Below are 16,306 nucleotides of genomic sequence, written 5' to 3'. Positions count from 1 at the left end.
GTGGTGATGTTTACACACACACTATATTGGATTGGTGAAATTCTGCTTGTGTTCTACGTGATTGATTAGAACTGAAGTTGAATAAAGTTTGTGTTCTTGTATTAATATTGAAGGCAGAGGTTCAAATATGTTTGACAGCTGACAGAAACGTTCTCCTGAGCTACATTTTATTTTGACTAAAATTTCAGAGCCTGTACTTTTCCACTATTACTGGAGTAAAGAGGTTGAGCCAGTATTTCAGCATTTGTATTTTAAACCCACAGGAATCTGCACTTCTGCTTCTGTGAAGAATGTCTGCACTCTTTCCACTACTACCTGGAATAGAATCTCAGAGTTTTCCTCATCTCGGGGTTACGATCTCAGTTAGATAAACCTGAGACCTGAAGAGAGCCCTGACAGGATTCACACTGCACAGTAAAAAATAGCTTTCATTACAGTATATCACTGCACAACAGGAGCAGATTAAGTGTTTGATCAACAAATTACAGAAGGTAACGCACACATTTGAAGAGACCATTTTATTTTGTGAGTGTCAAACAGCAACGACTTTAACTTTAAGACACGTTTTCCCCAAGAAATTAAGACACAGCTGTTTGTTTTCTAAAGACATCAAAAAACAACTTTTCATCAAACTGCTGGATACCAATCAATAATCCATAATCACGTGGCTTTGCCTTCAAAGTTTGTCCTGAAATCAGAGCTGAACATCCAAACCTCACAGAGCAGAAACAAACAGTAAAGTTCCTGAAGACAAACTGTTAAAGGAGGAAACAAAGCAAACTTACAGTTTCTGCAAACAGAGCAGAAGAAGAAGAAGCTCCACTCCACACCTGGACACTGAACACTGACACACAGGTGAGCTACTTCTTGAAAGGAGGCGGGACTCTACCTGTAAGAGCGCAGGTGGGAGGGGCTCAGCAGGAGCAGCAGTCTAGTTCATTTAACATCCTTCAAGTTCCTGAACATCAGACTTTAATGTGAAAGTGAAGCTTCCTCTTTGCTCCTGTTCTCATTTCTTCCCTTTGAAAGTCTCTGATTTTGAATTCCACTCTGTCATTTCTCTCCTTTCTTTTCTGTTTCCTTCACATTAAATCTGCACTTTGATTTCCCTCAAACCAACATGTTCATGAAGCAGCCACAGCTGAACTTCTCAAAGCCTCTGAGCTCTGAATAATACAGACATGATCTCACGAATAAGAACAGATCAGAGTGTTTCTGTGACTCTGCACAAACAGGAAGCACTCATGTTTGGATTGAGCTGTCATCACTCATTATCTGTGATGTTACCCACCTCTGGTGTTCCACTAATTCAGTTTCTAGATTCAGGTACAGTTTAAATAAAATTTTGAAAGTGCAGAGTTGTCATTTTTCTGAACATCTCACTGACAAAACTAAGACAGTTACTGTGTGACAGGGAAAGCTCAGTCAGTCACCCTTTCAGTTAATTTCAATTAAGTAGAATTAAAATCTTAACCTTCTTAGCAGGAAATTAAACCAGTGTATTTTTTAAAACTCATCTTTCATTTACTCACATATTTAAAATATTCAATTCAACTCATTTCAGTTTTATTTATTTAGCATCAAATCACAGCAGTTACCTTAAAATGCTTTTTGTTCTAAGGTAAAACCCAACAGTCAAAATGACCCCCTAAGAGCAAGGATTTGGTGACAGTGGGAAGGAAAAACTCCCTTTTAGCAGGAAGAAACCGCCGGCAGACGGGAGGGTTCAGGGTCACCTGATCCAGCCCTAACTATAAGCTTGATCATAAAGGAAATTTTTAAGCCTAATCTTAAAAATAGAGAGGGTGTCTGTCTCCTGAATCCAAGCTGGAAGCTGGTTCCACAGAAGAGGGGCCTGAAAGCTGAAGGCTCTGCCTCCCATTCTACTCTGAAGTATCTGAGGAACCACAAGTAAGCCAGCAGTCTGAGAGAGAAGTGCTCTGTTGGGGTGATATGGGACTATGAGGTCTTTGAGATAAGATGGGGCCTGATTATTCAAGACCTTGTAGGTGAGGAGAATAATCTAACAGGGAGCCAATGAAAAGAAGGCAATATGGGAGAAATCTGCTCTCTCTTTCTGGTCCCTGTCAGGACCTGTTGGCTCTGCAAGGCTGACAATAGACAGACCTGAGATCTGTGGTCTCTTAAAAAGTAGCTAAAAACTCATTGTTTCAGTTTCACTTGACTTGTTTGGGACTTACTTCTACACTTATGTCACCAACCTTGTTACGATGGCAGCTGAACAATCCATTCCTGGAACTTCAGTCTGTCACTTTCTGTTAGGATGTTTATGACGAGTCTGTTAAGCAACACATTTCCACTCCACATACAGTAATAACCCCCTGTGGGAAAACCAGAGTTTAACACTCTGCATGCTGAACTTAAACAAGACAATAACAGAACTGGTGTCAAATAATTCCTGCATGAAGACAGTATGATCCAGAGCTTTGCACAAAGACTCCACACAGTTACACATTTCAAGTCCTCCTGAAGAGCACATATTCCAGGAGGAATCTGAGGCATTATGAGCCACAGAAGAACTGATAATTCTGTCTCCAGAAAATGAGCACATGGAACAAGACAAAGCTGATTTCACACACAGAAAACTGTATTTATTTCAGCTCACAGCTGCAACATTACAAGATCCAAACAGTCATAACAGCAGGAAAAAAAATGCAACTTAATCATAAAAAGTCATAAAAAAAGCTCGAAATCTGCTTTTATTGACCTATAAGATCCTGAGAAAAATCAACAACCTCCACAAAAAGGACTGATTATAAATCCCAGCCAATAAACATGAGTGATTAATGATTTTTTTGAATAGTTAAAACAGTATTTATTGGCTACAATTACATATATGTAGAGTGAAGCTACATTAATGCCCACAGAGCTGCACCCTGCCAGACATCACTGTCTCCGTGTGTCCACTGATGACAGCAGCAGTCATGTTAAAAACCGTCTGTGGGGAACAAACTAAACTCTAAATGTGATTTCACTGTTTTTAAACACAAACTTCTTCAGATTCACGAGCTCTGAGATCAGCTTTGAAATCAGCTCCATGAATAACAGACGTGTCAGGCTCAGCAGGAGGGGAGGAGTCAGGGCTGAACAAACCCTGATGACAGGTTTTCTTTATTCTTTACTGGAAGTGTGCGCACGTCACCAGCACATGCTGCCAGTAACAACCTATTAAACCTGCTCCAGGGGCTCGTTTATGGGAATAATTTTAGCAAACAACTCTGAGTTTGTTTACTCTGAGATGAGGGAAACTCCGGGATTCCTGTTCCAGAAAGACCGCGGTAACTCTCTGACTCCTCCCCTCCTGCTGCAGCAGGTGGCTGACATTCGGATACATTTCGCCATTCATAAAGTCACAATCAAAGCTCTGAATAGAGCCATTTGATATGCAGAAGTTTATATTTTTACAAACTCTGCAATCCCAAGAAGATGTTACTTTGCTTTTTTCTGTAGTAAATAACTTATATAATAAAATTTTAATAAAATAGTTTTCATTTATAGCAAAAACAAAAATGAGAGTGGCTCTGGCTGTTTCTGATCTGTTTCTCCACATTTTTATCTTCAGCTCATCCTATCATGTTTGAACCAATGAAAATTCATGTGCTTTATAACAATGAGATTTTACATTGAACTCGTATTCGGTCACAGATACAGATCGGTCCAACCTCTTTAATCTGTTCCCTCCTAATTTTTAAGAACCTCGCAGTCGGTCCTCACACTCGTTCACACTCCTCGGTCCTCTGGATGAACCCCTTTGGTCACAATATGGGAGCTTTGGTGGAAAGAAATTCATGTTCTCCCTACAAAGTCTTTTTAGGTGGGATAAGATAAGATAAGATAAGATAAGATAAGATAAGATAAGATAAGATAAGATAAGATAAGATAAGATAAGATAAGATAGTGTTTATTTGTCACATGCACAGTTATACACAGTACAATGCACAGTGAAATGTATTTTGTACCTGCAACCATATATACACGCACATATAAATAAGAAGAATAAAAATAAAAATAGGTAATAGACAAAACATTAATATTACACTAGAAAATGTAATATAAAGCGATGTACACAACTGTGTATGCAGTGACCAAAGGGGTTAAAATGGTGGTTCTGCTCTTTATTTACCTGCTGCCATGGTGAATCCTGGTATCAGAGCTCCACTGGTGCACACTCAGAGGTGATTGAACAAACTCTGATCATCTGTCCTGGACAAATTATTGCTTCAGAGTTTATTTTTACTCTCAGAGTTTGTCCTGGGCCCAGATCCTGCGTGGATGGTCAGCTTTGTGGTTTCACAGTGAAACTGAGGTTTGTTTGGACAAACAAATTCTGGAACGACACACAGAATCAGGTTGTTTATGTGCAGGTCGGTTTGAAGAAGTGTGAAGGAGCACTGACTCACAGGTGAAGAATGAGGCTGTGCAGCATTGGCATGTAACACCTGCCCTGTGGCTCACCTACTTTACATGAAGCTCACAGCTCAGTTCACTGTGATCGACTCCTATTTTTAGATTTACGTGTCAGACTCCTTCATGCTTCTCCAGCATGAAGCTGCCCTCAGACCCACAGAAGCTCTCTGGTCTGTTAGATCCCCGTCAGCACTGTCGTTTTCACCCCTTCACTTCTCCTCCTGTCACACTCCGTCCAACCACCAGGTGTCCTCTCCTCCTGCATTCAAATTCATGACTAGCTTGTCCAAACACACATGATTGTAAACACAGACGTTCAGGCTTCATATTAATAGGAATGAAAGTGAAAGTAAACTGTTAAAGTCACAGGGACTGAGAGAAACTAGAGTGATCACCGCTCTCCAATATGCTGCACTCAACCGCTGAAATGTTTCCACACTAATGCTGATCATGTTCGTCAGTGCTCATGTCAGTAGTGACTGTGATTTATAAACAGAGCAGTGGGCGCCGTCTCAGATCTAAGAATAGATGTAAATGAAAGCATTTGAAAGTCTGTCTCCGTCCATTTCAGAGGAGACATCATCTCTGAGCAGGTCTGATAAACAAGGAGAGCTGTGCAGGGGAAATTTCACTACTTAGCTTCTGTATTGTTACTTATACTGTTATACTTATACTATTGTTACTTATTGTATGACAAAATGTTTCAGTTTGAAACAAACGGAAAATTTAGCAAAAATGTGAGAGCACATTTAAGAAAAGATTTTTTTTCTGCTTGCAGTTATTGCGGTTAGGTTACCTGGTAATTTTAAATTTCCCAAAGGTGTGTACGTGAGTGTGAATGGTTACCTGTCTCTCTGTGTTAGCCCTGTGACAGGCTGGCTAAGCATGTACCCTGCCTCTCACCCTATGGCAGCTGTAGGGGTAGGGCTTCAGGAATGTAGAGGTAACACCTGCTGCAGGTTGAGACATTCCTGACTTTTTCTTTTTTTTTTTTCCATGTAACCCTGTTGAGCCAGAAACATACTCAGTGATCTCAACATTACTGAGAACAACAGAGACCAGACAGCACATTCAGGTCCCACCGAGGTAGCCCAGACACCCAGGAAGCAGAGCCCATGGCAACACACCAAGTGAGGGATGGCAAACCGACCCAAAGCCCAGAAAGAAGGAAGAAGGAAGTCACTGCACGATGAACCGTGCCACCCAAGCAGCTCCCAGACAAGGACCGGAAAGTGATGGATGCTCATATGCCAGCAGGTCACTCAGCCCAAAGCCCCAAAAACCCACCCTGGCAGGACCCATCAGCCCCTACCCATCCCCCCAGTGACACCACCCCAATCATCTAGCTACATTTTATTTTTTAAATGAAGATAAATGACACAGCATCATGTTGATAAGCTTCTGGCAAAATTAATGGCAATCAAGTAACATCAAACAAGTTTTACTGATGATGTCATAGAGACAGCTGACAGCAGAATTTAAATAAATTAAAATCTCTTCCTCCTCTGAGCTCCCCAAGTGAGAATTTTAATATTAATTCATTTTTAAATTCATGGACACCAAAGTGTTGTTTCTGACATTTCTGTTTATTTGGTATCTGCATAATAAAAGACTGTATAGCTGCATGAGATCACTTTTTGATTGGAAAAATAAAATAAAAATAAAGATAAAAATAAAACAAAAGCAAACTGTAAACTGTATTTGTGTAATGCTACAGTTCTTTGTAGTTTGGCACCTCATATCATATTACTATGATCGATTATTATATCTTAAGCACTATAAGAATAAAGTGTCATGTGCATGTAGTCTGTGGTCATGTGTGGATGTTCAGCATTTATGCGTCATACAATTTGAAAAAGACTCCCACAAAGAAAAGATCCAATTTCCTCAGTGTAAGTTTCTCCAGAAGACTCATGACTCCTTGATGAGTGGATGTTTTTTGTTTGTTTAATTACTTGATGGTCAGTAATTAAATTTATCTCTCATTTCTAAAGGTATAACTCTATAAAAGTATAGTTAGCATTTTATCATCAGCTGTAAAAATAAATTTCAGAACACTGGCAGGTAAATTAATCTTTTGGGTCTGTGCAGCTCAGTGATTCCTCTCTGATATGTTTCACATGTTTGTTTCTCCAGCAAAGGAAGCAGGAAGATCTCCATGCTCAAGTCCTCAGAGAGTCACTGAGGAACCAAACACAAGTCCAAATCCAGGATAAAGAGGTTCAGTGAATGTGGTGTTGAAGGTGTGGAGGTGGATCAGAGTGTCAGAGGAGACTCTGTAGAAGGACAGAGTGCCAGCAGGACAGTCCACATACACTGCTGCTCTGTTACAGACAGAGGAGGAGGAGGAGGAGGAGGAGGAGGAGGAGGAGGAGGAGGAGATGCATGTTTGTCTCTTATTGTGCCAGACAGAGTAGCGACCATCAGAGCAGAACAGACTCCAGGACTGATTATTACCTCCCAACCTGCAGTCAGTGTTGTCTCCTTGCTTGCTGATTCTTCTGTAACTCACTGATATATCAGCCTTTCCACTCCACTCGACCTCCCAGTAACAGCAACCAGTCAGATCGTCTCTGCACAGAAGCTGAGGATACCAGTCAAATCTGTCTGGATGATCAGGATATGACTGATTCTTCTTCACACGTGTCACCTTCCTGCTGTTGTCAGACAGTTTGAGTTTTCTGTTCACTGTGTTTGTGTTGATTGTGAGTTGACAGGAATCTGATGACTACAAGTGAAAATATAACCATCTTGATTTTTAACAGGTGTGATGTTTCCAACCTCTCATTTTGAGCTAGAAATATTAAAAACCCAGACAAACACACACCCACACATTCCATCAGCTGATCTTACCTGATAATTGTACAGTCTGGAGTCTTCAACTTTTTCACTCCTGACTCCTTCAGGTCAATATTGCTCAGGTCCAGCTCTCTCAAACTAGAAAAGTGGGAGCTGAAAACTGAGGACAGAGTTTCACAGCTTCTTTCTGAGAGATTACAGCCACTCGTCCTGAAGAAAAATATTAACTCTTGAATTTGCATGATCTATAAAATATAACCTCTGCACATGAGAAATCTAAAGTTAAATCCTACTTTGATATGAAGTAAAGATGCAAAAATTAATGAAAAGTCCTGTTATAGTACAATCAGGGAAGAAGTGTAAGTTATGATGGGTCTAGTTAGAGTAGTATGCATCTATGGTGTAAACACCATTCTCAAGTTATTGTATCCACAAGATTTTCAGAAATCATGAACTCTTCGAACATGAGCCTTTAGGTCAAGGTCACTGAGATTCAGTCTCATGCAAGACTTTTAGTAGATGCATCTATGGTGTGAATTTGAACCTTTGAGGTCACATCTTTCTTGAGATATGGGCAGCTCAGTCTGTGACAATAGTTGAACTTTCTCTTCAAAACAATCAAAATTAAAAGAAAAAAAAAGGGATAATATTTTATATTAGTTATTTAAAGTTGTCATGAAATGCTGTGGCAGGCAAGTTGAGGACTGCAGGACTGAACTTTTAACATCAGCATTTATTTGCTGAAACTCAGAGCTGGAGAGCACCAGCAGAACAAATGTCAAAACACACTTTAGCAGACAGGCAGAGCACACAGTATGCAGGAACTGACAACTAGGATGCAACGAGGATTAAAGGGGAATGGAGACAATATCAAGGTTATCAAGGAAATAGGACACACTAGAGGGGGGGGTGCCCAGGAGTGCAGGTAGATCGCACCGAACCCCCAGTGGAGTTGGGGAAAAAATGTAGATTGCACGGCATTAAAAGAAGTAGAAGCTGGATGATAAATTATCATCTATCCATGCCGTTAACACCCTAGGCACGCGCATTTAACCACACTAGCTTTGCTAGTAACTCGACCACTGCAATACTGACAGGACTCTAAGGATTCAGGAAATGTATAATACACCCACACTGTCTTTGTGGGAGGTGATTGTGAGCCATACTTACAGTGTGAGCCATACAGGTTTAGGCCAGAATGTTTACTGGTTTCCAAATCGAGCAGCAACATATGTGAAGTGACACTGGGGATCAGACATGATATTCAGAACCAAGATATTGCTCCAGTATGGCCACCGCATGTGTCTTAAGAAGATGAACTGTGCTCCTACATCTCTAATAGACTCACAGCTTCATTCAGTCAAGACCTGTTTATGCTGTTACCTTTGGCAAAGTCAAGCCTATAAAACACACTTACTAATTTTCCACTGATGAGGTGCCCGTGCTCCTGCCAGTACTGGTGTCAGTTTCAAGTAACCGGCAAAACGCTTAAGAACCAGCCTGCATTTCCACCGCACTTTGTGAACTGATCCTTTATGTATGAGTGTGGGCGGGTCCACGTCTGGAAACAAAAGCCGAAGGGCACAAACGTTGAGGAAAAACTGGAGGTGACTGCAGTGCAATGACCCACAGGTGTTCCTGGCTGCAGAGCAGGAACCCAGACTCCACCCTTGAGGGAGGAGAACAGCCTGCCCAGCCCACCACCTGGACCAGGAGGAGAAGGAGGGACAGACTCCAAAATCAGAGCAGACTGAGCTAACAGAGAGCTCCGAGCTCAGGTTAAAACTAAATGATGACTAAAACTTTGACCTCAGTGAGGAGGTGTGGTCAACCGTGTTGCTATGTGTGATGTAATCACACTTTCAAAAATTATGATTGGTTTAACAAAACAAACTTTCTTAATAATAACGAACAGAATGCAAAGTGAAATGGATTGAATCACTGAATTGATTTAAACCTCACTATACTCTGCACAAATGTTCCTGTATACTATGTTTCTGTGCCTGTTTGTCTCTTTGTGTCTGGCTCCCCGTGTTTTGACCCCTGTTTAGTTCCCTCTGTGTGCCAGTTCTCCTGTTAAGTCTGCGTGTACCATGTTTAGTTACTTCCTGTTTTATTTTGTGTTGCTTGTACAGTGTTTAGTTTTGCATCATCTTGCCTCATCTGTGCAATGTTCAGCTGTACCCACCTGTTGTCACTCCCCTCGTTAGCCCTTGTGTATTTAAGTCCTCAGTCTGTGTCTGTTCCTTGTTGTGTCATCTGTCTGTGTTCCCTGTTTGTTTTTTTTTTGTCGTGCTTAATTTCTCCCAGGCTTATTTGTGTATTTGTCTCTGTCTTGGTTGAGATTTAGTTGTTTGTTCCTAACTTGTGAGCCTCCAGCAAATAAAGCTGTTGAGTTTAGGTCTCTGTTTCACATCCTGCTTTGAGGTCCATCCCTTCTTACTGCACAGCTTAACCGTGACAACAGGAACATCTGTGCTGAGTATTATGCGGAAGCCTCGTGGTACAAATGCAGCCCCAGACACTTATCCCATTTAGGAATGATGGAGCTGAGATATTCTCTCTGTAGCACCTCTTTAGCTTATTTGGCTTTAATGAGAGGTGGCTAACCTGAGTTCTTTAAAATCCTCACAGAACCTTGTATTTCACTGATAAATTTAGCAGAATTTCCCTTTAGACACACAGGTTTAAAAAAGAAAAAAAAAAGGACGTGGGCTTCATAGATAATTGGTAACATTTCTGGGGAAAACCTGGTCTTGTTAGGAGAGACGGCATCCATCCCACTTTGGATGGAGCAGCTCTCATTTCTGGAAATCTGGCCAAATTTATTAACCCTCCTAAAAACTGACTACCCAGGGTTGAGACCAGGAAGCAGAGCTGCAGTCTTACACGCCTCTCCTCCTGCCATCCCCCCAAAACCCCATCCCCATAGAGACAGTGCCTGCTCCCAGACCACCAAAAAACAAAGCTAAAATCAGCAAAAAATTATTTAAGTATAAAAATTCAAAAACAACAAGTAATATAGCTTCCTCAAATGCACCAAAGAATAAAACAATTAAATGTGGATTATTAAACATTAGGTCTCTCTTTTCCAAGTCCCTGTTAGTAAATGATTTAATAATTGATCAACGTATTGATTTATTCTGCCTTACAGAAATCTGGTTACAGCAGGATGAACAGTAACTGTCAGAATGCTCGAAGCACAGGTCGAGGAGGAGGATTAGCTGCAATCTTCAATTCCAGCTTATTAATTAATCACAGACCCAGACAAAGTTTTAATTCTTTTGAAAGCCTGACTCTTAGTCTTGTCCATCCTAATTGGGAAAATCAAAAACCTGTTTTATTTGTTATTATCTATCATCCACCTGGTCCCTACTCAGAGTTTCTGTCTGATTTCTCAGACTTTTTATCTGATTTAGTGCTCAGTTCAGATAAAATAATTATAGTGGGTGATTTTAACATCCATGTAGATGCTGAGAATGACAGCCTCAACACTGCATTTAATCTATTGTTAGATTCAATTGGCTTCTCTCAAAATGTAAAGGAGCCCACCCACCACTTTAATCATACTCTGGATCTTGTCCTGACATATGGCACTGAAACTGAAGACCTAACAGTATTTAACAGTAAATTGTAGACATTAGAGAAAAAATTATTCATTACCATATCAAAGATTATTCTTCATGTTCAGCTGCTTTCAGCACTGCTGGTATTTGTTTAGACTCTTTTGCTCCAGTTGATCTTTCAGAGTTAACTTCAATAGTTACTTCCTCCAAACCAGCAACATGTTTATTAGATCCCATTCCTACTAGACTGTTCAAAGAAGTCTTTCCAATTATTGATGCTTCTATCTTAAAAATGATCAATCAGTCTTTATTAGATGGCTGTGTACCACAGGCCTTCAAGGTGGCTGTAATTAAACCTCTACCTAAAAAGCCATCACTTGACCCAGCTGTCTTAGCTAATTATAGGCCAATCTCCAACCTTCCTTTTCTCTCAAAGATTCTTGAAAGAGTAGTTGTAAAACAGCTAACTGATCATCTGCAGAGGAACGGTTTATTTGAAGAGTTTCAGTCAGGTTTCAGAATTCATCACAGTACAGAAACAGCATTAGTGAAGGTTACAAATGATCTTCTTAGAGCCTCTGACAGTGGACTCATCTCTGTACTTGTCCTGTTGGACCTCAGTGCAGCTTTGATACTGTTGACCATAACATTTTATTACAGAGATTAGAGCATACTATAGGTATTAAAGGTACTGCACTGCAGTGGTTTGAATCATATTTATCTAATAGACTCCAATTTGTTCATGTAAATGGGGAGTCTTCTTCAGACAGTAAGGTTACTTATGGAGTTCCACAGGGTTCTGTGTTAGGACCAATTCTATTTACATTATACATGCTTCCCTTAGGCAGTATTATTAGAAAGCACTGCATCAATTTTCATTGTTATGCAGATGATACTCAGCTTTACCTATCAATGAAGCCAGATGACACACATCAATTAGTTAAACTGCAGGAATGTCTTAAAGACATTAAGGCCTGGATGACCTCTAATTTCCTGCTTCTAAATTCAGATAAAGCTGAAATTCTTGTTCTCAGCCCCACAAATCTTACAAACATGGTGTCAAACCAGATACTTACTCTGGATGGCATTACTTTGGCCTCCAGTAACACTGTGAGAAATCTTGGAGTCATTCTTGACCAGGATATGTCCTTCAATGCACATATTAAACAAATATGTAGGACCGCTTTTTTGCATTTGCGCAATATTTCTAAAATTAGAAACATCCTTTCTCAGAGTGATGCTGAAAAGCTAATTCTTGCATTTATTACTTCTAGGCTGAACTATTGTAATTCATTACAATAACATTACATTTTTACTGCTCAAAAAAGAGAGTCTCACTGTGATGTACTGTTTAGTCAGAATCAGCTTTTTATTTGGACCCTGAACAGACTCACAATCAAACTACAAAACTGAAGTCCAGGAACACAAAATAACGGTCCTGCTGCCGTGTTCCTGCTACAATACTCAAACTGGCACATTAAGTAAAAATATCTTATCCAAGTTATTCACTTTTACTTTATTACAGTATATAGATTCTCTGCTGAAGCAAAACATTTTATATATGCAGCTTGCTGAGCCATACCTACGTAAGTCAAACAATAAAGTTACAACAGTGCAAAATGTACTGCATAGTCCCATGAATTTATATTAGCTGGTGATACAGAAAGAAAACACGATAAAACATTACACCCACCTCTCATCAAAATATTAAATTCACATTCATAATCATTCAATTCTCAGAATGTCAGAACAGACCACTTAAAGTTGAGCTATTTCTAACAGTATTAAATAAATATCAGGATGAACTCTGGCTGCTCACCAAAGCTGTGTTCATTGGCAATAATGTGAATTGAAACATCTGAGCTGAACTGAGCTTCAGAGAAACACAACATCCTGATATTCACTGTGGAGCTTTAAGTGGAAAAAGACAGAAAAACAACATGTGGATCCTGGAATCCACTTTTCCACTATCTGTTCAACAGTCTGAGTTTCTCTGACAGGAGGACACTCTTTACACTAAACTCAGCACAGAGACACTGAGGAAGCAGGAAACCAGACTGTAAATCCAGGATAAAGAGGTTCAGTGAATGTGGTGTTGTAGGTGTGGAGGTGGATCAGAGTGTCAGAGGAGACTCTGTAGAAGGACAGAGTGTCAGCAGGACAGTCCACATACACTGCTACTCTCTCAGAGACAGAGGAGGAGGATGGAGGAGGAAAATACCGAAATATTTCTGTGTTATTGTGACAGACAAAATAACCTTTAACATCAGAGCAGAACAGACTCCAGGATTGATCATTCCTTCCAAACACACAGTCAATACTGCCTCCTTTCCTTCTAATTCCTCTGTAACTCACTGATATCCGAACCTCTCCTCTCCACTCGACCTCCCAGTAAGAGACACCAGTCAGACCATCTCTACACAGCAGCTGAGGATGTCTGTCATCAAATCTGTCCTGATCATCAGGATATGACTGAACTTCCTTCACATGTGTCACCTTCCTGTTGTTGTCAGACAGTTGTAGCTTTCTGTTCACTGTGTTTGTGTCGATTGTGAGTTGACAGGAATCTGATGGAGAGAACAAATACAATCCAGCTGCAGTTATTGATCCATCATCTGTTCATTGATTGACACTTTGATGATGACTCCTGACATCAGAGATGTGAATGAGTGATGTGACAGTTTGAAGATGGTTGAATGTGTGCTGCTTTGTTTTCATCAATCACATTAAAAACACACTTACACTTCCTCAGACCTGGGATCAGCCATCGGACTCCAGCAGGCTCCACCCTGAAAGGAGGAGGGGGGTCAGAGCAGCACAGTCTCTTTCAGCATGCACACATGGACATTACATCGCTCTCAGACACACACTGTTAGACACTGATAAAGGAACAGTCACGTGCTCTTTGATTTATTTGCTTTGAATCTTTTACAGACCTCCGAAGGAAAGACCGCCCCATATACAGTAATCAGATACCTGTTTTTTTTATGTGGTCCTAGTCATGTGTCTTTGTTATTGCACTTGATAATGTCCAGTTCTCAAGGTCTTCAGACTTGGACCCAGCTTTTAATTTTCAGCTGTTTGTTATTAAATTTTTTTATTTGTTTGTTTAGTGCCTACATTTTCATCTCTGTGTTATTCCTCAGTATTTTCACTCCCAGGTGTTTCAGTTACTTTTAAGACTTGCATATTTGCGGTTGAAGTTGCTCAGTAGGAACAACTGGTTACCTGTCAATCAGAAGGTTGGTGGTTTGATCCCTGGCTGGTCCAGTCTACATGCTCAGGGTATACTCGGGAAAGATACCGAATCCTGCTCTCCATGTGCTCATCAGAGTGTGAATGTTAGATTATTGAAATTATTGTAATCACCCGTGTATTGTTATGCAAATATTTATTTCCTTTGTGTTTATTGGAAAAACATAAAAAAAAGAAGTTGGATAAAAAAGTCAAAATCCATATAATTTCATGCTCAACTCCAAAAATGGGCCAGACAAAATTACTGGCACCCTCAACTTAATATTTGGTTGCACACCCTTTGGAAAAAATAACTGAAATCAACTGCTTCCTATAACCATCAACAAGCTTCTTACACCTCTCAAGTGGAATTTTGGACCACTCTTTTTTTGAAACTACTGCAGGTCTCATATATTTGAAGGGTGTCTTCTCCCAAAAGCAATTTTAAGATCTCTCCACAGGTGTTCAAAGGGATTTAGATCCAGACTCATTGCTGGCCACTTCAGAACTCAGGACTTTGTTTTCATTCATTTCTTTGTGCTTTTTGATGTTTATTTGGGGTAATTGTCCTGCTGGAAGACCCATGACCTTGGACACAAACCCAGCTTTCCTTTGGTAATCTTCAGATTTCATGATGCCTTGCACACAGTCAAGGAATCCAGTGCCAGAGGGAGCAAAACAACCCCAAAACATATTTGAACCTCCACAGGGTTTGTTTTTCCCCTTTAACAGAGTTAGGTTAACAGTTTTACCCCCAGAGATGTGAATCCATCTCTGTACAGAGATTCAATTTATCTGATTAAGTTGAAGGATAAACATTAAAGACTTTTCCTTTAGACATCAGTTTGGAAAGGTTCTTAATATAGATGTTCCTGGAAATGTTCCTGGAAAGATTTTCCAAATCAGATTTTACTTTATGAGCAAATTGAAAAGCTCCCACACATGAGATTGAACAATCACACAGGATCAGAGTGAAGGACAGAGAAAAAGATTCAGCTCCTCCTCTTTAAGATACCATCTTTGTCAACAACAGGCCTCTCCATACCTGAGAGTTTCCAGTCTCAGCTGCTCCAGCAGCTTCACTCCTGCCTCTCCTGGATGGTTGTAGCTCAGGTCCAGCTCTCTCAGATGGGAGGGGTTGGAGCTCAAAGCTGAGACCAGAGACTTACAACCTTCTTCTGTGATCAGGCAGCCTGACAGCCTGCAGACACAGGATGTACTCTCAGAAAAATAAGAAACCCTCTCCAAAGAAATATTTTAAAAGGAATCAACATTTAGCAGCAAAAAAAAAAAAATAGACAAAGAGTTAACAAAACCTACATAAAGCAGAGCTGAATCTGGTGGGAGAGTCCTCTAGTTTTAAAGGTATTTGGTGATAAATAAAATTGTTTGGATTAAAATGTTGGCAAGATGATCTAATAATCATTTAGAAAATTAAAGTATTTTAATTTGGTGCAAGAAATTCTGAATATCTGAATCAAATTGGAACACAAACCATCAAATCATTCTTTCAGGTTAGAATGCTTCAGTGTGGTTGCTAACATTTCCATTTGAGGCTAAATATATTTAAATCTTCAGCACTGTGAAGAATTTGTTTTCTCTAAATGAAAGGAAAAACTGAAAACTTCTCAATGTTTTAACTCAAATTACAATATGAATATGAATTCACTGAAGGTTCTGATATTTCAGTAGTTTAAAAATAGACAGTTTGATAAATCACAGCAATCCTATATCATGACTGAATGCTAACCATGTTTAAAGTAATCATAATTAGAATATTTTAAGACTCCTGACCTGAGTGCTTCCAGGTTACAGTGTTGAGCTTCCAGTCCAGAACACAACACTTTCACTCCTGAGTCCTGCAGATCATTGCCACTCAGGTCCAGCTCTCTCAGACTAGAGGACTGGGAACAGAGAACTGAGGACAGCATTTCACAGCTTCTCTTTGAGAGGTTACAGCCAGTCAGTCTGATGACACATTTATAAAATTATAAGTTATGTTTTTCTTTTCTATTCAAAAGATAGCAGTGTTTTTGAAACATATAGTTTTATCATAACTTACAGAGCTTTGTTGGAGACTTTGACCACTGGCAGCAGCCTCAGCAGAGCCTCCTCTGAAGCAGAGTATTTCTTCAGGTCAAACACATCCAGATCTTCTTCTGATAACAGTAAGATGAAGACCAGAGCTGACCACTGAGCAGGAGACAGTTTATCCTTGGAAAGGCGTCCTGATCTTAAGGACTTTTGGATCTCCTCCACTAGAGAACGATCATTCAGTT

General features: G+C 40.0%; 1 protein-coding gene across 1 annotated transcript in view; it reads right to left on the bottom strand.

Moving 5' to 3' along the window:
* LOC115796205 (NLR family CARD domain-containing protein 3-like) overlaps nucleotides 1–16,306 on the bottom strand; it is a 72,290-nt gene that overhangs the window by 9,541 nt on the left and 46,443 nt on the right. The window contains exons 7-8 of the mRNA XM_030752500.1: nucleotides 15,822–15,995; nucleotides 15,073–15,228 (exon numbers count right to left, since the gene is read on the bottom strand). Of these exons, the coding sequence (XP_030608360.1) occupies nucleotides 15,073–15,228; nucleotides 15,822–15,995 (330 nt within the window). The remainder of the gene's footprint in view (nucleotides 1–15,072; nucleotides 15,229–15,821; nucleotides 15,996–16,306) is intronic.

The sequence above is a fragment of the Archocentrus centrarchus genome, chromosome 2 (assembly GCF_007364275.1).
Source record: "Archocentrus centrarchus isolate MPI-CPG fArcCen1 chromosome 2, fArcCen1, whole genome shotgun sequence".
NCBI lineage: Eukaryota > Metazoa > Chordata > Actinopteri > Cichliformes > Cichlidae > Archocentrus > Archocentrus centrarchus.
The sequence above is the reverse complement of the archived record's forward strand: the minus strand, read 5'-3'. Positions and strand labels throughout refer to the sequence as shown.